A 22,683-nucleotide genomic window follows, 5' to 3' on the forward strand; every position below is an offset into this window, starting at 1 on the left:
GAGATGGCATCTGTTTACTGCATTGTGCACTCGGCACCGATTGAACCCAGTCCACTGCCCGGTTGTCTTAGTGCTGGAGTTTCTGCAGGAGCAGTTCGTAAAAGGGTTGGCCATTAACCATCCACCATTAAAGTCTACGCGTCCACCATTTAGGCAGATCACGCCCCCGTGTCCGGGCATTTGCTGGGCAGAGACCCATTCCCGACGCGTTTTCTTCGTGGCACCTGTAGTCTGAGGCTTCCGGTGCATCCCAGAGTGCCTGGTTGGGACCTGGCCGTAGTGTTAGTGGTAGTGTGGCTGAGACTTTGTGGAGGCACTTGTCCATCAAGACCGCTTTCTTGCTGGCCATCTGCTTTCTGAGGAGAGTAGCCCTCTATGTGGCCCCTTCTTTCCTGGAGTTTACTCCAAGCATGACCAGTGCCCTCCTGCACCCTAGAGCGGGTTACGTCCCCAAGGTGCCCTCGGTTGTCCAACGACCTGTCAGGCTCCAGGCATTTAACCCTCCCCCATTCCTGACCCCAGACCAGGAGAGGTTTATACAAGATTCAGACATGTGGGTAATTGATGCTATCGCGTCTTCTTATGGGTCCTCTGGTCTCCCCGCTCCATTCAGGGTCAGAGTTCAGTTGACCCAGAGTGTGGCAGACTCTAAGGCATGGTCCTCTGGAGTGTCCCTCCAAGACCTCTGTGACACTGCTCTGTGGTCCACCCCATTAACCTTTACCAGGTTTTACAACCGTGACCTCTGTGCCACTCCTGGCACCTCTGTCCTTCGACTAAGTTGTGCTCATTTACACTAGTCAGGGACTGGTCGTTGTGGTGTTATTGGACTCTCGTTTCCAAAGTGTTCCGACGCAGCTTGAGTTCCTGAAAGGGAACGTCTCTAGGTTCTTTAGCCCCTTTCGCGCTTCCTTCACAGTTACAGAAGCTGAACCAGTCTTCTCTCCAGGTGCGCTTTGTACTCCCTGGTCATGAAGTCGCCCCACCGGTGATAGCCTGTCTTCAATTTTGACTGATTAGACTCATTACTCAGACCACGGACAACGTAGTTGCTCTCCCAAAGCATTCCGACGCTGCATCTTGTTCCCTGAGGGAACTAGGGTTACATACTTAACCTAGAAACGTTTTCCAGCATGATGATGCCCCTGTGCACAAAGCCAGCTCCATAAAAAAATGGTGTACATGGGTTAGAGTGGAAGATCTTTAATGACCTGCTATAGAGCTCTGACCTCAACCATAATTTATCAATTTTGTGATGAATTGGAACACTGTCTGCACCCCAGACCTTCTCACATCACACTGTACAAGTAACTAACTTTACTAAAGCCCTTGTCACTGAATGAGCAAAAATCTCCACAAGCACACTCCAAAATCTAGTGGAACATCTTCTTATGTTCAGAAAGCACATACAAATCTGGTCAACGTTTGTCCATATAGCGTATTATACTGTAAAATACATGCTGTTCAATAGCTCTCAACACTGACTGCATGGTCATTATATTTTTCATTTGTATAATGTACAAAGGCATTTCATTAAGCACACACCTTATAGAGAACACTCAGATCCAGAAATCAAGCATGAGACATGACAAGTAAATGTCATTTCTGCAAGGGCACAAAATAATCACTTTAATATCACAGAAATTGCACAGGCTACAACATCAAACAATGTACCCAAAACCCTTTGAATAAATAATGTAGAATGGAAAAAAACAGGCCATAGTGAGAAGTTTTAGTTATATGCTTAGCACATCACCTGAAGTAGGAACAGCATAAAATTTTATTGCTGCTTTAAAACAAAAAAACCATTTACACACAGTTCATACATAAGGATAAAATACAGTATGACGGTGCTGAGATTTGATTACACTGCCCCCCAGCAAGCATTTTTATATAAAAACACAAAATGCAATGATAGACCATTTTGAGCTCAAACACAGAGCGACATTGTGAAGTTTTATTTTTATTATTATATTATTTAAGTAGGACAGTTTTTTCTACAAAAGAATGAAAAAAAAACCTAATTGTCAAGATCATAAATCAGTGATTACGTTTTTTAGCAGCCTCTACACTTCCATGTCTCTGTCACATGACCAAGCCATGAGTCACTGATCACATTCCTTGTTCATACTGTGTTTTGTTTTTTTGCACTTGCATCCGCCTTCACCTCTATTCACATCACACTGCATTTCCTCCTGTAATATCTAAGAAGGTCAGAGACATTTACATCCTCCACATCAAAATTTCTCCCAATATTCAGATTTTTCAGGTCGGATTCTGGCTTAAATAATGTTACACCACAGGTTTGCATTAATTGGAAACACTCTTCAGATAGGATACAAGTCGATTAATGGACAGCATGCACATATACACACATACACTTATGCTCACATACCTACCTCAGGTAGTTTAGTGTAGTCAGTTCACCTACCTGCATGTGTTAAGGAGGTGGCTAAAAAATATCAGAGAAAACATGAGTGACTCTACAGTAGACAGTGAACACTATCCCAAGTTTTGGATTAAACCAAAGATCCTGAGGCTGCAATCCTACAGGTATTATGTACACCTCAAATTTTAAAGACTTTTTTTATGATGGCAAAACTTTAGATTTGTGTTCCGGATTTGCAGGTTAAGTCTGGCTTCATTAGCTTTCTTTTTAAATGCTTTAACTTTGGTCAAGTTTGAATATTCTGCCAGCGGCAGCCAGGTTTTCGGCTAAAAAACCCTGCCAATTAGCAGAATTCATTATGCCGTCCATATTTACAGAAACCAGCAGCCAAAAAATAGCCCTGGAGCATCACTAATCTTCAGCCATATTTAACACTGGGTATCAGGTGCTTTTCATTGTTTACCATTTTCTTTTATTGGCTAACATGGTGATGGTGTAGCATGTCTAAAAAGCTTGCTTTCAGTCTCATCTGACTGCAATACACAGTTCCAAATGGACTTCTAATGATGTTTGCTGAGGCACAGGTGCTAAATATTTAAAGCTTGTTGCACAAAACTGATGTTTAACAGTTGATTTTGAAACTTGAATAGAACAATCAGAAGAATGCTTTAAGCTGCTACACTGTGCTGTTCTATTACTGTTTTGTCCCTCATCCACACTCCCCATTGTGTGGTGCCTGGCAAATTCCAACATTTCATGTCATGGCCCAAATTGAGTTTTCAGGTATATACAGTCTGTAATAATATTACTTTGATCTATACAGCTAAACGAACATCTCACTGTTCTGTGATAAATGTTCGCTGGCTTTTTGAAACGTAAATTTGAATTATTTTATATATATATATATATATATATATATATATATATATATATATATATATATATATATATATATATATATATATATATATATATATTTTTTTTTTTTTTGCCTAAGAAACAGCAGAAGGTAGAAGGCAACAAATGGGCAAGGAGAACAAAATGTAAAAAAAAATTAAAGACTTTCAATTTAACTCAATTAATTTTTTATTTGTACAGCACGTTTTAACAATGGACATTGTCTCAAAGCAGCTTTATATATATATATATATATATATATATATATATATATATATATATATATATATATATATATATATATATATATATATATATATAGTGTATGCCAATTAATAAATTATAAATACATAAATAACAAAGGGCTCTATATATGACAGGACATATATATCAAACACACACACACAGTATCTCTCACAAAAACGAGTAAACCCCTCACATTTCAGCAACCATTTCAGTTTTTCTTCTCATTGGACAATATTATAGAAATGAAATGGATATATTTTGGAGTAGTCAGTGTGCAGTTTGTATAGCAATACAATGTCCTATTTATCATGTTCATGTTTTTGTTTGCTTGACTGGACCATACAAATTTGTGTATCTTATATTCGAGTTACAATTGGTTGCTTTAAGCACAATTGTCTCATACTGACCACTGCATGTTCAACATGGCACCTCATGGAAAAGAATCTCTGAAGATTGAAGAATTTGAATTGTTGTTCTCCACAAAGATGGTCTTGGCTATAAAAAGACCGGTAACACCCTGAAACCGAGTTACTGTACAGTGGCCAGGGTCATACAGAGGTTTTCGAAGACGGGTTCCACTTGGAACAGATCTCGCAAGGGTCGATCAAAGATGTTGATTCCTCATGCTGTGCATCAGGTGCAGAAGCTGACTTTAAAAAACAGACGCATGAGTGCTGCCAGCATTGCTTTAGAGGTTGCAGAAGCTGCGATTCATTGAGGGAAACATGGATTCCAACATGTACTGTGACATTCTGAAGCAGAACATTATGCCCTCCTTTCAGAAACTGGGCCAAACAGCAGTTTTCCAACAAAATAACGAACCCAAAATCACCACCAAGGTGACAACTGCCTTGCTGAAGGTGAAGGTGATGAAGTGGCCAAGTATGTCTCCAGACCTGAACCCTATTAAGCACCATGTGTCCAACATCCAGTAGCTCTGTGATGTCATTATGGAGGAGTGGAAGAGGATCCCAGCAACAATCTGTGCAGTTCAGGTGAATTCCATATTTAGGAGGATTAAGACAGTACTAGATAATAATAGTGCTTACACAAAATATTGACACCCTGGACAGTTTTGACATGTTTTGTACTCACTTTTGTTGTCAGCTTTTTTGACAATATGTATGTAGTTATTTTTAGACAACAGTAAATCTGTACTGCTTCACATTGACTACTGTAAAGTATATCCAATTTGCATAGACATTATTGTCCCTTGAGAACATATCACAAAATGGTTGCTGAAATGTGAGTGGTGTACTTGCTTTTGTGAGATACTGTACACACACACACACACACACACACACACACACACACACACACACACACACACACACACACACATATATATATATATATATATATATATATATATATATATATATATATATATATATATATATATATATATATATATATATATATAGTCTTCGAACCTGGGTTCTTCCTATATATAGGAAGAACCCTGTTCTTCCTATATAAATATATAAATATATATATATATATATATATATATATATATATATATATATATATATATATATATATATATATATAGAGGAAGAACAGGGGAGGTTCCTCATGTCCCTCATGCATTTGTGTGGGCTTTGTCACAGGGGATGTTAAATTAGAAATTTTGGTGTTATGTTTCACAGAAATGTTCAAGGAATTATTATTATTTTTTTTTTTTGCCACTTGGTTACAAAAATGCAGTTTCCACAATTCTGTTGCACTCCTGGAGAACAGTTTTTCCTCTTGTAAGAGTGCTTTCTTTATACTTGCCTGTTTTTTGTGGCCAGATTGTGTTCACAGAGTTTGTATTTTTTTGCCAGTGTAGTTGAAACAGATAGCATTGTATCGTGTGTGTTCTGTGCTTGAACTTCTGAAGTCTTATAATTTGTCTGACTCCTTGTGTCCAGCTGGTCCTGATTGAAACTTGAGTGCTGAGTGAGTTGTTACCTTTTTCTCTCACTCTCTCTTGCTTTCTTTCTTACTCTCTCTCTTATATGCTCTCTGTTCTGTAAAGGTCATGGTTCCCAGCCGATCTAGGTTGCCACGTAAATTACACCTGACAGCAGAGCATGCTCCCAACCTAAATAACCTCAGGGGAAATGTGCATGTGTGCAGGAGTGTCTGTATTTGTTCTCTTCCTGCATATTGTACGTAAGTGTATGTGTGTGTGTGTGTGTGTGTGTGTGTGTGTGTGTGTGTGTACGTGTGTGTGGGTGTGTCTGCAGGCTGCAGTTAATAATGTATGGTCATGTGAAGCAGTTTACTGGGTCAGTACCTGGTGTTTAACATCTGCGTTTGCCGCCACAGTTGGTTTTCCACGGCTCTTCTTTAGATCCTTCGTCACTGAGCATCATTGGACAGCAAATCAGTCTTGCCTCAGCACCACGCGGAGCTCTGTCATATTCTCACACTAGTGTCACATTTTAGACAAAAAAAAAAAGTAGTTTGTGTACACTGATGCAACTCTGGCGCAAGACAAGACAGAAGAGGAAGGATACGTCTGAATATGGGTGTGTGAGAGAGCGACGAAACACAGGAAAACCTTGTAATTAACCACCATCTTAGACATCATCAATTTGACAGTGATGCTGTTGTTTATTTCGGGAAGATTGTGTTGTGTGGAACGGTGGACCCATTGTGTGTTGTGTTTGCAAACGGGGCACAACAATAACACAATAAACACACTTGAAAAATTCATGTTCCTTTTTTTTTTTTCTGTCCTCCTGAACTTTTTGTAGCTGTCAGTGATGCTTCTTTTATTGTTCTGTAGTGTGGTATTTCCCCCATAAGCAGCAGTCTTTAGGAAGATTTACCGCACAGCTGTATTGTAGATCAGAGGAGCGTGCTCCATAAACCAGGAAAAGCCCATGCCGAGACGAAAAAGAAAAAAACCCGACGTGAAAATAAAGAGAGAAAGCAAGAGAGAGAAGGAAAGAGAACGGGAGAATGACATTTTGTCTTCTGCAGCAGTGGAAGTCGTGCTATAATGGGTTTCGCTTAATTTGTGCTCAATTGGAAAGTTATTAGAGAGCCCGATTTAGCCGTTTGTGAATTTGGTCAAGGGCACTGCAGCGCAGCCGGAGCTCAAAACGCCTTTTGGAAACAGCGACGTGTGTCTGCTGGAGCAGAACCGCAGTGAGGAGGAGCCGCTGATATACACGATACACCCTGCATGCTTTCACCAAGGCTGATCAGAGCATCCCCACAAGGCATTCTGCTCACACTGTGGTGGACAATAAAGCTGTGTTTGTGTGTCTGTAGGTGTGTATGTGTGTGTCTGGGTGGAAAGGTTGTTTGGTTCACATGCTGGTGTGTGTTTGTCTGTTTGCTTTGTGTTTTCCAAATTGCCTTTGGCTGAAATTGTTCTTATCAGCGCTGATTTCAGGTGGCTTTGTGTGTTTTGCCAGTAGGTCGCTTTGGCAGACCTTTGCTATTTGCTATAGAGGTCATCTAATATTTATTTATTTTTTTTAAACTGTAAAGAGAATTTGTGAATACAGCTAGATGATTCATAATCATGTATGGGAATGACAATAAACGACACAAACGCTTTGGTCAAGCAAAGCAGCAAAGGTGTTTATTGAGCTGAATGATTTTTGGGTAAAGCTTATGTTGGAAAGGTCAGAAAACAATGAAAGGTATATATCATAGCAAAATGGCATAGCAAATGTTTTTCATACACATGGTATTGACCTTATGAAATAAACTATGTAACTACAGCCATTATTTTCACTGCAGTACTTGAGAAATGAATGGTAGTTCATAAGGCAAAAATTTTTTTTTTTTAATTTTTTTACTTTAGATAATTTTATTTCTGTAGTGTTCCTGAAATAAGCCAATCACTTGTCAGGAGCCTGTGTATGCTTGCTTTGATTGGTTATAGCAACCTGTCAGGTAGTAAAGCAAATAACTACTGCCCATTCTAGCTGTCAAAGAAACATTTTTCTGTAGGGATAAAATGATTACTTAAATATCACTGTGTTCAGCTTGTACTAGCTTCCTAATAATAGTATCATAACCTCTCCCAACATACAATACAATTTAATTTTAAAGATCAGCACTAGATCATTATTTAGATCAGTGTGCAGTAACCACAATACATTAGCACTTGTTCTTGTTGAAACAAATCATCGTGTACATTAGAGAGAAGGGAAGGTATAGCTCAGTGGTCAAGGTGTTGACTTCTGATAAAAAGGTTAATTGTTCAAATCCCAGCGCTGCCACTGTTGGGCCCTTGAGCAAGGGCCCTAAACCAGCAACTGTTCCCTTGTGTAAATGTGATAAGTGTATGTTGCTCTGGAAAAGGGCATCTGCCAAATACCATGAATGTAATTGAGAATTAGGTATAGAGCAGCTGAGGCAATGTTTAATAATCACAAGTCAATATCAAACAAATTCCTGGCAGCAGTGAAAAATTAGGCTGCGTCATAATCTTCTGAGTAACCTACATACACGTGACATGCCCCTCACACACAAACACACACGTCGGAGCACTCCTGCAAACATTACATAATGCGTAATTGCGACAGCGACGTGTAATTAGTTTGAGTTTAATCACCACAAGGGGTTAACTCTTTTATTACTGGATTCCAAGTGCACAATGACTCATGCTGTCTTAATTTCTCACGATAATTATGATTACCCTTCATATTGATTAATTTCACGCTGTGTGCATTGCGTGTTTAAAAGGGGAGGTTGGCTAAAAAATTATTAATTAGCATTCTCTGAACTTCTGAGATGAGACGTGTTACTGCATCTGACCCGGTAAGTGTTACAGCTGATGCAAACAACTGTGCGCAGACACCCGTGTTTGCTTACGCCAACCCGCAAAAATAGGTCTTCATTTGCTGAAACAACAAGCGAAGGTCAACACCAGATCAGCAGCTATCAAACAGCCAGTTGACATGCTAGTATTTTCTATTAGCAAAATGACCTTTACTTCATTCAGGTTGTGTGGGAGTCCAGTCAAACTGCACTTTTCTTTTAAACGTCAGTGCATCTCTATTACACCTTTTACATCACAAGCTTTCCATCAAAACGTGTGGTTTTCAGAATGAGCAGTGTCATTTTACCGAGCAATATGAAGTACAATACCACTAAGAGGTACATCCCTCTAGCTTTTTGCTGCCTCTTTTTGTCTCTTTGCCAATCTCTCACTTTTTTCCACCCTGTATTGCTCGCGCTCTCTCTCTCTCTCTCTCTCTCTCTCTCTCTCTCTCTCTCTCTCTCTCTCTCTCTCTCTCTCTCTCTGTCTCTCTCTCTCCTTCTGTCTCTTTGCTTCTCTCCCTCTCTCCCTGGCTCTCATTACATGACAAATAATGCGTCATTTGTGTTGCCAACCCTTATGTAACAAATTATGAGCTGTATTTAGAGTTGAAGTGTGAGTAGTTAATGCCAGAATCACACACATCAGATTTGAGGCTTCAGAATGCATCTAAAGTCAACTGTTGCATAGAAAGTTCTTTTTTTTCCCCCCATAATACACAGGATGTTACAGATTTGTTCTGACTTTTAACTGTATTGAGTATAGCTTAATATTATATATACAGATTATGGATCTACATATATGTTATTATATTTAGACAATCAGCATTAGCGCTCCTCAGGGATGTGTCCTCTCCTCACTGCTATTCTCCTTCTAAAATAACGACTGCGTTTTCAATGACCCAACTGTTAAACTCATAAAATTTGCAGATGATACTACACTTATTGGACTCATCCAAGATGGTGATGAATCTGCATATCAGCAGGAGGTGAAGCAAGTGGTACTATGGTGCAGTCAGATGCTCAAAACTGTGGAGATAATAGTGGACTTTACTAAACACACCTAAAAACACTACTTCCCCCTCACAATATCCAACAGCACTGTCTCATCTGTAGAGACCTTCAAGTTTCTTGGAACTACCATTTCCCAAGAACTGAAATGGGACTCCAACATAAAATTTATTAAAAAAAAAAGACCCAGCAGAGGATGTACTTTCTACTCCAATTAGTATGGTCTGCCACAGGAGCTGTTGATATAGTTCTACACTGCAGTTATTGAATCAGTCCTGCACATCCATCACTAGCTGGTTCGGAGCAGCAACAAAACAGGACAGGAACAGACTGCAGCAAACAGTAAAAACAGCAGAAAAAATCATTGGTTCTCCCGTGCCCACTTTCCAGGACTTGTACCATACAAGAACCAGGAAACAGGCAGAAAAAATCACTAATGTCCCTTCGCACCCTGGACACAACTTATTCCAACTCCTCCCTTCTGGCAGACACTACAGAACTTTGTTCACCAAAACTGCCAGATACAGGAACAGTTTCTGTCCTCAGGCAGTCACCCTCATTAACAACTGACCTTAATTTTATGCCCTGCTTCATATCTATAAGTACTGAATTATCAGAACAGTCAGTCATCACTTACAGAACAGTCAGTCATCACCCTATATTTTACACACACTGTTGCTGCTGTATACTTTACAAAAGATCTAAAGTAACCTCTAGAGTACAGCTATTTGCATCACCCTGCACTCTCACACTTTATGTACATTATTGATCTGTCATATACTCTATATATTGTGTTCTTTTTAATACGTGTATTGTCTGTATTGTCTCGTGTTGTCTGTATCGTCTTGTATTGTCTGTTTTGTCTTGTATAGTCTGAGCTAAATTTAATAGTGTTATTTATGTCTGTACTTATGAGAGTCACCAACAGCTGGAACCAAATTCCTTGTGTGTGTCGACACGCTTTAGTCAATAAACCTGGTTTTTATTCTGATATGTATATTCGTTATTAAATACAAGACACAGCATCCTTCAAACATGGCTGCCCTGAACGCCAACCTTTAACACACACCTGTACTACCAGGTTCACGATCGCCCACTCACTGATTACTCACACCTGTTTCCAATTATACGCTCATTCATAGCCACAGTTTAAAAATACTTTGATCTGCCTGCTGTAAAGTATATGCTCTGTTTCTTAGGTTTCTTTGATTTACCAAGCTTTTGAATTTACTATTCAGTATTACTGTATCTTGTAGTTTGATCAACAATTTGCCTGTATTGATTCTGCCTTTTCTGATTTTTTTTTTTTCAATCTGCCAGGACCTTTATTTGTGTCTGTCGAGCATTAATTGTGCTTTATGATTGTGCTTATGTAAATTTATGATTTTTATCTTCACTACATTTTTTTTTACAATTATATTCATTATGGATTATACATCTTTTTTCCATTTGCCCAATTGTGTATCACTATCAACATCAATGCAACACTATAAAGTTAATATAAGCACTTTAGCCAGCAGTGGATAGTAAAGACCTATTTTTGTTTTATCTTTCAATTATGTATTTTTTTTCTTTTTAGGGAAACTTTTACTTTATTTCATTTAAAATTCTTAATATTCCAGGTTCTCAGTAAAATGTGCATGAGAATGGAACACTGAAGTGCATAAATGATTTCAATTCTCATAGACCAGGATTTTACTATTAATGCTTAAGTACTATGATAAGCAATACTTAAAATATAAAGTATAAAAGTGTCATGAAATTCTGTAGTATAACAAAACTGTAGTATAAACAGACATTCTTTAATAATCCAAGACAAACTGATATGCAAAAAAATGTAGTCACAACCAGGCAGAAGAATTGCGATGTGCAAACACAATCCAAAAGGGCAAAACAGGTAGAAAAACAGTGGCAAAAAGTCATGAACTGTAAAGCGTGGTAAGTCAATGGACGAGTGTATGGTGTTCGCGAGTTAAGTTTACAGCTGCCATATTTGGATCTGGATTTTACAACTATTTAAGATCTGGCAAAAAAAAAGAAATACTTTCACTTTTACTGGGGTAGTATTCAAGCAGGGGATAACTGCTAACAGCAAAACACTGTTTGGAGTGGCATGTAAAACCTTTAACGTTTTCTTCAGGGGGATAAAATTAAAATCACATTGTTCTAGTATACATTTAACATTTAATACAATTTCCACAGATTGGTGTACAAGAGTCAGAAGCTTCAGTTGGACATTATATGGATTTAAATCTAAATTCACTAATGAAAAAAGCCCTCAGATGCTGATACTGAAGCCCAATTTCAACACATCTTGTGACATTTTAGTATACAGTTGTTAAGAGTAATGACTCATAATCACACTTTGAGTGTCACCCAGACACCTCTCGAGGGTTCTTTCTCATGTCGTCCCAGAGAGTCTTTCATTGCCACTGTTACTTCTGGTTTGCTCATTAGGGATCTAGTTTGACGTTCGGATTTCTGTAATGCTGCTTTGTGACATTATTCCGTAAATTCAATTGAATTTGATTTTCATACATAAAATGTTTTTAACATTTTTTTAGTGCTAAATCCAAGTTGGCGATTTAAGGTTAATGGCTGAAATCGAAACAAAAATTGTTTATAGCCTACACACAAATTGTTGTTAAAAAACAAAACAAAACAAAAAGTTAATAAATAATATCTGCAAAAAAAAAAAAAAGTTAACCTATGGAGCACAATAAAAAAAAATTAATGTGCAAACCAAAATTAAAAATATCTTATAGTACAGACTTACATTGGTAAAAGTAGACAAAAAAAATCTAATTTTTTTGTTGTATTTCTGTGTGTGTGTGTGTGTGTGTGTGTGTGTGTGTGTGTGTGTGTTTGTATAGTGGATGGCTGTACGGACTGGTCAGTGGACTATCTGAAGTACCGGGTGCTACATGGAGAGCCGGTGCGGATCAAGTGTGCGCTGTTTTACGGCTACATCCGGGCAAACTACTCGCAGGCACAGAGCTCAGGTCTCAGTCTGATGTGGTACCGCAGTTCGGGGCTCGGCCACGGAGACTTCGAGGAGCCCATTTCATTCAACGGCCTGCGCATGAGCAAAGAGGAGGACGCCATCTGGTTCAGACCTGCCGAACTGCAGGATGCCGGCCTCTACTCCTGTGTGCTGAGGTTAGACTGAATTACACACACACACACACACACACACACACACACACACACACACACACACACACACGTATGTACTTACATGTGAAACATCTCATGCAAGATATATGTAAGAGCTCGGAGGGCTTGGTTGTCTGATTGAAGGTGTACCGCTGAGAGGAATAATAAGCTATATCTAGCTGTGTGAGTAAACATGTGAGTCTACATACCATGATGGAGTGTATGTGTGTGTTCAAAGCAATGTACTGTATGTATTATAGTTTTATTTCAAGATTCTATGTCTATGTATCAATAGATTTAGTTTACTTTATATGATGTACTGTAATTATAGATGTATAATGCATATTATAGCTGAAATGCATTATCATTGAATTTATTGTTTTTTAATAATTAATGCTTTTTACAAAATTAATTATTTTTCCTGTTTGGTAGCATTTAAGCTTTTGGTATTACAGCACTCCTGGATATTTGCATGCGTTTGTGTGTGTCAGTGGGTGTTATTTAGTAAAGAATTGACTGAGTGCGGTGAGACAGCAGAGGACAGAGGGAAGCTCAGTCACCCATCAATCACACGCTGACGCTCTGGCCCGGCTCGGAGCTCTGCGGCCACTCGTTGGCTCGGGTGTCTGTCTGCTTAAGATTAAATCTGATAATCTGCTCATCATGACCACATTAGCATCATACAATGTCACTTTCAATCTTGCGGCTGTGTGTATTGTGTGTGTGTGTGTGTGTGTGTGTGTGTGTGTGTGTGTGTGTGTGTGTGTGTGTGTGTGTGTGGATGTGTGTGTCTTTCTGTTTGCATCGGTTTTAATGCAGGTACACATGTATACCTTTAATTTTAATTCTTTTTTCGAATTGTAATGTCCTTTGAAAGATCATCTCGAGTGCATTTTAATGCAAAACTACATGTAATTACACATATTTACCTCACTAGTGCAGTCAGGATTATACAGAACAGCAGGGTTGGAGAGGATAACCATGTCAAAGAGCAAGAAATTGTAGAAAGATACAGTTGAAAATGACAGCTTCAATCTTTTAATAGTTACTAATTACTAATTACTCTGGGTTGAGGAGTTTTATTAATTTTATGATATGATACAGATAATGCACAGACTTGCTTTGCTAGAACTACTTTTCCAATGAAACTGCAGGTTGCATGATAATTCATGCTCAAGTTTCCCATGTTATCCTCATGTCAAGTTCATTTATAAAGAAGTAAAAATTTAGATAACATGCTCATATACAGTATATATTGTGTGTATATATATATATATATATATATATATATATATATATATATATATATATATATACAGTACAGACCAAAAGTTTGGACACACCTTCTCATTCAAAGAGTTTTCTTTATTTTCATGACTATGAAAATTGTAGAGTATATATATATATATATACAGTGAGGAAAATAAGTATTTGAACACCCTGCTATTTTGCAAGTTCTCCCACTTAGAAATCAATGAGGGGTCTGAAATTGTCATCGTAGGTGCATGTCCACTGTGAGAGACATAATCTAAAAAAAAAAAATCCAGAAATCACAATGTATGATTTTTAAACTATTTATTTGTATGATACAGCTGCAAATAAGTATTTGAACACCTGAGGAAGTCAATGTTAATATTTGGTACAGTAGCATTTGTTTGAGGTCAAACGTTTCCTGTAGTTTATCACCAGGTTTGAACACACTGAAGGAGGGATTTTGGCCCACTCCTCCACACAGATCTTCTCTAGATCAGTCAGGTTTCTGGCCTGTCGCTGAGAAACACGGAGTTTGAGCTCCCTCCAAAGATTCTCTATTGGGTTTAGGTCTGGAGACTGGCTAGGCAACACCAGAACTTTGATATGCTTCTTACAGAGCCACTCCTTGGTTATCCTGGCTGTGTGCTTCGGGTCATTGTCATGTTGGAAGACCCAGCCTCGACCCATCTTTAATGCTCTAACTGAGGGAAGGAGGTTGTTCCCCAAAATCTCGCAATACATGGCCCCGATCATCCTCTCCTTAATACAGTGCAGTCGCCCTGTCCCATGTGCAGAAAAACACCCCCAAAGCATGATGCTACCACCCCCATGCTTCACACTAGGGATGGTGTTCTTGGGATGGTACTCATCAGTCTTCTTCCTCCAAACACGTTTAGTGGAATTATGACCCAAAAGTTCTATTTTGGTCTCATCTGACCACATGACTTTCTCCCATGACTCCTCTAGATCATCCAAATGGTCATTGGCAAACTTAAGACGTGCCTGGACATGTGCTGGTTTAAGCAGGTGAACCTTCCGTGCCATGCATGATTTCAAACCATGATGTCTTAGTGTATTACCAACAGTAACCTTGGAAACGGTGGTCCCAGCTCTTTTCGGGTCATTGACCAGCTCCTCCCGTGTAGTTCTGGGCTGATTTCTCACCTTCCTTAGGATCATTGAGACCCCACGAGGTGAGATCTTGCATGGAGCCCCAGTCCGAGGGAGATTGACAGTCATGTTTAGCTTCTTCCATTTTCTAATGATTGCTCCAACAGTGGACCTTTTTTCACCAAGCTGCTTGGCAATTTCCCCGTAGCCCTTTCCAGCCTTGTGGAGGTGTACAATTTTGTCTCTAGTGTCTTTGGACAGCTCTTTGGTCTTGGCCATGTTAGTAGTTGGATTCTTACTGATTGTATGGGGTGGACAGGTGTCTTTATGCAGCTAATGACCTCAAACAGGTGCATCTAATTTAGGATAATAAATGTAGTGGAGGTGGACATTTTAAAGGCAGACTAACAGGTCTTTGAGGGTCAGAATTCTAGCTGATAGACAGGTGTTCAAATACTTATTTGCAGCTGTATCATACAAATAAATAGTTTAAAAATCATATATTGTGATTTCTGGATTTTTTTTTTTAGATTATGTCTCTCACAGTGGACATGCACCTACGATGACAATTTCAGACCCCTCCATGATTTCTAAGTGGGAGAACTTGCAAAATAGCAGGGTGTTCAAATACTTATTTTCCTCACTGTATATATGAGACTAGTTTTGATAGAGGTTATGCTCTAATATGTCTATAATCTGTCTGCATTCAATGGATTGTGTGCTAGGCCTCTAATATCACTGGAATTAACACTATAAACAATATAATCAGTCATCACTTAAACCAAAGCAGCTCTCTCTCTCTTTGTATCTGTGAGAGTGTTAGTTTCAATCAATTGGGACTCTTGTACCCAGTATTGTTCAGTGTATTATTTTGACATGATTTAAGGCACAAAGGGATGGAAAATCATTTTTGGTACCAGTTTGAAAACAACAAAAGATCAGTCGAAGGCCTGTTTTGAATGTGTCTCTATGAGTAACATGTAGTCTGTAATTAAGTTTTGTCCTCAAAATGAAGAGGATGGAAGTAAAGTGAAAACTGGGAGAGAAAGATGAGAGGTGGGATCTCATTTAAAGTCTCCAATTTTTGGTGCACTTGGTGAATTACATAGATGTAACTTTCACACAGTGTGTCTTGTGTGATGATTATGTGATCATTCAGCAGACATAATAAGTGTAAGGTCATACCTCTATTAAAATAATGTCGAAAAAAAAAGTTAAGGGGCCTCAAACGGTGCAAAAATCCACTAGGCATCAAATCACTGAAGAAATCATTTTAGCTTTTACTGAAAAAAAAATAAGGTTTATAAGGGGTCAAGGTATTTACTGAAATTAATGTTGGGGTTTAAATTTAAGTGTTGACATACACTATATGGACAAAAGTTTGTGGACACCTGACTACCTGACCAAAAGAACATCCAATTCAACATTCAACCCCTATTTGCTGTTATAATAACCTGCACTCTTCTGGGAAATTTTTTTTCTGTGCTCTTGGAGACTTGTGTTTATTCTCTCACAAGGTCGTTAGTAAAAACAGGAACTGATGTTGGTTTGGTGATGAGGCCTGCGGCGCCGTCAGCATTCTAATTCATCCCAAAAGTGTTCAATGGCTTGAGATAAGAGCTTTATATCTCACAAGAGCTTTCACTCTAACCCATGTAAACTATATTTTACACAAGAGGCTCCATCAGTGAATAATCAGCTGTTAACCTTAGCAATGATGGGAATATAATAAATAAACTTTCGGTGTAACCCAGATGAGGATAGGTTCCCTTTTGGGTCTGGTTCCTCGCAAGGTATCATCCTCATACCATCTCAGAGAGTTTTCATTTCTGGCTTGGTCATTAGTGATAAACTTAGAGACATAGATTGATAAAAAAAAATGTATATGCAGAATCTATTTCTAAAATGCTTCTCTAGGACTATATTAGCGCTGTATAGATAAAATTGAATTGAATCGAATTAAATTTAATTGAATGTCATTGAATGAATTGAATTGAATTGGATTAAATTGAATTGAATTGAATTGAATTGAATTGAATTGAATTGAATTGAATTGAATTGAATGTTTTCATGACGCTAGCTTGTGCACAGGATCATTGTCATGCCTAAACATTTTGGTTTGGGTCTCCTAGTTCAAGTGAAGTAAAGATTTTATATTACCACATCCAAACAATCACGTGTCTCCAACTTTGTGGTAATAGGTTATAGGTTATGGAAGAACCACATTTGGTTGGAAAAGTCAGGTGTCCCAATACTTTTGTCAATATATAGTGACAAAGCATGAATTATCTCTATTAATAATAATGTCACCAGAGGGGCCTCATAAGCATACTTAACCCAGAGACTTAAAAAAGTAAATGATAGACAGGTTTTAACCTGTAGCCTTAAGTGTTACTTAATGGAAAGCAGCAAAATCGTCACATAAAAGCTAATAAAATAAAACTCACCAGTGGGATCATTTGCAAGATTCTTATCAGGGGTAACTCTCTTTTGGCTCATTGCTAGCCATGCTAGCAAGCACAATTAGCATTTCTTTATTTAAGCACTTTTTTACCCTCACTTCCTCAGCGAGGTCATGTTCAATCAGTTGAACTAAGAGAAGAAATAAACATCCTTCACAGGTCTTTTTTAAGCTGTCAGTGATTTAATAGCTGAGCCAAGTTTGAACTGAGGATTAAAGCCTAGTTAATTACACTGGTTTGAAAATTGTTTCATGTATTCATGCAGTGGGAAGCATCATATGTAGAGCACTGTGTGGTTGAGTGTGAAGTGTGTTTCTCTCTGGCTGTAACAGGAACTCAACGTTCTGCATGAAGGTGTCCATGATTCTGCTGGTGGCTGATAATGACACAGCAGCCTGTTATAACTCCAAACTGCGCTACATGGAGAAGGCTGAACTGGGCAAGAGCAAGGACATTTCCTGCCCCGATATCCAGGACTTTGTCCAGCCTGGCCAAGAGCCACAGATAACGTGGTACAAGGTAGAGTGTTGAGTGTGTTTGCCTTCTGGCTGTCATTGCTCTCTTTATGCTTGATAGGTTTATTGTATTCTATCTCTTCCTTTTTTTTTCTCTCTTTCTCTCCTGCGCTCATGCTCCGTTTCGGATGAACAGGAGTGCAGTGAGTGGCAGTGGAGGCCAAGTATACTGCAGTCTGGAGACACTCTCTCAATCCAGGAAGTTATGGAGGATGACATTGGGAACTATACTTGTGAGCTGCCCTTTGCAGGCTTCCTGGTGCGCCGGACAACTTACCTGAGCGTAACAGGTAATACTAATATGAGGCCCATCACTGGATACATTCTTTCACACACATGATAGATATAACAGGATAGTTAACACTCATCGAGGTGGCTGCGGTGAGAATGGGGAAAGAACAGGAAAGACCAGATTAATGTATGTATTTAATACTCTGTGCTTCTCCCCTCTTGAGGCTGTTTAATAAAGCGATTTCAGGGTGCTGTGTCTTCATAACGTTAACTGCAGTGATAAAGCACTTCATTACAGAGCTGTGACAGCGCAGCAGACCCACTTTACTGCACTCGCATGCACACACACTTAACTTCCATTATTTCGGTGACCTTCCAGCTGCTCATGCGCACACTCGAACTCGCACACACGAACATGTACGCGCGAGCGCGCGCGTTTCCTGCAGATGCATGCGCATGCGATTAGCTTTATCTCTGTCATCCATTAAATCTAAATTCATGCTAGTAAGAACCGAACGATTAATTGGATATTAAATGGTCGGGTGCAATTAGCTAATCGTGAAAGGCGTTGGCCAGTGCATTTCATTTGTAGCGTGTTCACTGCATCAGTATTAATCATGCCAGCATTACTCAGCAAATGATCTATAGAACAAACCACAGCCACTATTGATGAGCGCGCTGGGAGTCCAGTGACCAGCGGCAGATGTTCCTGCTGAGTGTTCTGATAAATCACAGGCGTTTGCACAGTCCATATTAGTCTTCTTCTGAGCCGTGTACTCAAATGGGCATAATCTGTTCACTGCAATCGCATCAGTCAAGAAAATAAGGCTTAGCCGTCTGGGCTTAGCAACGCAGTCAGTTATGGAGCTAATCAGTGCACATATTATTGCACTGGAACAGGATGCGCAGGTAAAGGTTAAAATGTCTATAAACTATAAACTTGTTTCTAAATTTATAGTGAAAACACTGTTCACTTTCTTAACATATCATCACTTTATAGCATGGTACCTGACTTTTAATGAGCTTTTAAAAATATAAATATCACAAAGTAATTATGGAAAACTGTTCGGTTAATTAAGGTGCAAATGTATTATCTTGTTAGGGATTTAATTATCATTGACTTGCAGTGGGAAAAGATGTGAGTTACAAACTATGCAGTGTATAGAAAAAAAACAGTTTGTAGACACTTGACATTAAAGACCCATTCCACATATAGTCATTTTTTCCTGTTTTAATAGCCTTCACTCTTCTGGGAAGATAGGTGATGTGAGGAGGCCTGGTGTGTAGTCAGCATTTTAGTTCATCCTAAAGGTGTTTAGTAGGGTTGAGGTCAGAGTTTGATAGCAAGCAACTCAAGATCCTTCACTCCAACCCATGTAAATCATATCTTCATGGATCTTGCTTTGTGCACAGGGGTTCGTGCACCCAGGTTTGGGTCTCCTAGTTCAAGTAAAGGGAAGATGTAATGCTTTTGCATCCAAAGACAGCCTATACAATTGTGTGCAACCAAGTTTGTGGTAACAGTTTGGGGATGAACCACAACTCGAAAATTCAGGTGTCTTACCACTTTTGTCTATATGAAGCATATAAAGGTTGTAACTATCACGTGATCTATTTGCAGTAGTATGTCATTATTTACACTTAATAGTCAGTCTAATATAATTTAGGTGTATATGCACAAGGGTGGTGTTGGGTATGTAATATCAGTAGACATTTTCAAAAATGCAGCTTTATAAACAGATGTATGGCTACCCTGGGCTCAAGTTCACCTGATTCCCAATTGGACACACTTGGTCCCACTCACCACTGCACACTTTTAACACAGAGACATTGCAATGTATTTGTTTAGCTCTGCTCATATATCTGGCATACTTGGCCTTTTAAAAAATGTGTTCATTTTGGTTTGAATTTTCATTTCTTGAACATAAGCTTGTCCGCTGAATACCTGGTTGTATATCACTTGACTCCTTGCCTTATTCTGGATTCAGTTTTTGATAATGTGCTTGCTAGGCTTTTTTTATAGGAAGAATTCCAGTCAGTATATCAGCAATTCAGTACATTTACATTCACTGCATTTTGCAGATGCCCTTATCCAGAGCAACTTACATGTATTACATTCAAACAACTGTGAAGCTATTGTGTGAAGAGCCTTTCTCAGGGGCCCAGGAGTGGCAGCTTGGCGTGGTTGGGATTTGAACTCACAACCGTAAGATCCAAAGTCCAATGCCTTAACCATCAAGCTACCACCTCCTTGGTATGGCAACAGTAAGTCAATATAAAAATAGATCACTGCCTTGACACAGAACCTGGTCCAGCTTTAAACAACCCTGTATATTTAAAAAGACACAAGTATCTTGCAATTTTTTTATGTAATATACATCCAGTACATAAATCCACTGTGTATACAATGTGTACTAGTAAAATATACTATGTATAGGTTGTGTATATTTGTGTGTGTTAAGGTTGATAAAATTAACTAAAGTTCTTAATAATAATGTTTAGCCTGATTGCACAAATTGCATCTGGAGTCATTATATAAATGATTTCGCACAATAGGAGGTAGAAGCTCAGTGAATAAGGGACTTGAATTTGGATTGGAAGGTCATGGAAGACAAATCGTAGCCCATGAATGAGGTTCATTAAATGTTCAATAACAGAAAATGGAAGTGGTATCTCAGTAAACAAGTTGTTAGACTTAACCAGTTGCTCTGTATAAGTTTGTCTGCCCTATGCCGTACATGTAAATAAACAATGAGTAGCAATCATCATAAAGGCAAATTAGCTTCCTAAAGTCCTCAGCAATAACATTAAAAGGAAACTTGAGTGGAAAAAGCAATGGTGCCCACTAAACAGGAACACCACACAACATTTCATGATGTCCCCTTTGAACTCATGATGAGGAAAGTAAGGCAGATGCAAATTAACACTAAAAAAGAGTTGCCGGATGACCTAAAAGCAACAGGGACATGAGTTTTACAAAAAACAATAAGAATTAACCACTCTGTAATAATTTTCATTCCATTTGTGCATTTAAAAAAAGCTCAGAAATGCATTAGATTTTTTTTTTTCACAGATCAGAAACCTGTTAGAACGAAAGAAACAAAAAATTACTTTTGTGTCAGATTAGGAGAAGCATATTGGTATGAGCATCATACAATGGGGCTACTGTGTACATACTACTGTGCAATGCTTCTCTGCTCCATTACTGAAGCATTACATCCATCAAAAGAAGCATGAAGTGAGCAATGTGCCAGGACCAAACTGAGTAAGAGGAGAAAATTAGCATTTCAACCTAACATCAGCCACAAGCATAGAGATAAAATCATTAAAGACTTGCTTGTAAAATGTAGGTGAAGCCAATCTCCTGACTTTATTAATTGAGGATTTTGAAACTGCAAGTCCATTAGCAGGACCCTTGTAACCTTAGGGAATGGAAGATGATTTTCCAAGATTAATAGGGCAAAGATTTTAGCCACAAAGCTCCAAAAACCTAATTACACCTTGTTGTGGATGTCTTAAAGCTGTAATTGCAAACAATGCAATGGACAGGATTCTTTTGGGCACTTGAACTAGGAGAGTCAAACCATTTCCAGCATGAAAATGCTACTGTGCTTAAAGTGGGTTGCATAAAGATATGGTTTACTTGGATTGGAGAGAAAGCCCCCTCACCCTGCATTAGTACTTGATTTTACTAATGGCTGTAGGCTGAATGAACACAAATCTCCACAACCCAGTGGTGGGCCATGCATTTGGTACCTGGGACTTACCTGACTTAATCCACCTCTTAATACCACCACTATCATGTCGGAATTATAGAAACCATAGATACTTTACAAAAAAGCAATATAACAACGGGTGCATTACATAGAGAGAGAGGCATTTTACATATGGAGGGTGAATACCATTTTACTATAGCAAGTAACCCAGTTAAGACAACTCCGAACCTCTACACTACAACCGCAACAGAATCAATATTTGTCTAATAACATGACAAAAACATTAAAATTGTAATAAAATACAACCTACTCACCAGAGATGCATCCTCATAATTTGCACCGCTCCTCAGAGGCTGTAATCCAGTGGTACCACTCGTATTCACTGGTCTGGAAGTGAAGAACAAACCCTTTCCACGCTGGGTTGGCTGACCTCTACTCACGATTTCTAGCTTTTCGGGAAAATTTGTTTTTATGTATGTCCGAGACCAAATTCTCTTCCTCTGTAGGCATAAAAAAGTGTAACTCTGATGTTTTAATGTGTGCAGAGCGCTACACATGTGTTTTGCCAGTAGAACTTGGCTGTAACAGTTTCCCTCTGACCAATCAATCAATGGAAGGAAAAAAAGCTGACGCTATTCTGGGCCAGCTAGCGGCCCTGTGAGGGGAATTTGAAATCTGATTGGTTGAAGAAACAGACTCTTTTCTATTAGAGACTATGGTAAAAAGGCCTGCAGTACTGACTATTAAGGCCCTGGGCAGATTAGATTGACATGGCAGCACATAGAGGCTGAAATTGGATTGCACATCCACATAGACGTACTGGAAACAGTGCAGCCAAGAGGAACGCAACAAAATGAAGAGAAAAAATGGTTGGGAATAAATTAATATAATTTAATGGAACAATTATTAGAATTTAGGTTGTA

At 38.7% G+C, this 22,683-nt stretch overlaps 1 protein-coding gene across 5 annotated transcripts in view; it reads left to right on the forward strand.

The window, feature by feature from the left end:
* il1rapl1a (interleukin 1 receptor accessory protein-like 1a) overlaps positions 1 to 22,683 on the forward strand; it is a 202,291-nt gene that overhangs the window by 139,126 nt on the left and 40,482 nt on the right. For all 5 annotated transcript variants that reach the window (XM_083536983.1, XM_083536981.1, XM_083536984.1 and 2 more), the window contains exons 3-5: positions 12,190 to 12,475; positions 17,631 to 17,817; positions 17,950 to 18,103. In XM_083536983.1, coding sequence (XP_083393109.1) covers positions 12,190 to 12,475; positions 17,631 to 17,817; positions 17,950 to 18,103 — 627 coding nt within the window. The remainder of the gene's footprint in view (positions 1 to 12,189; positions 12,476 to 17,630; positions 17,818 to 17,949; positions 18,104 to 22,683) is intronic.

The sequence above is a fragment of the Silurus aristotelis genome, assembly GCF_946808225.1.
Source record: "Silurus aristotelis genome assembly, chromosome: 3".
Lineage (NCBI taxonomy): Eukaryota > Metazoa > Chordata > Actinopteri > Siluriformes > Siluridae > Silurus > Silurus aristotelis.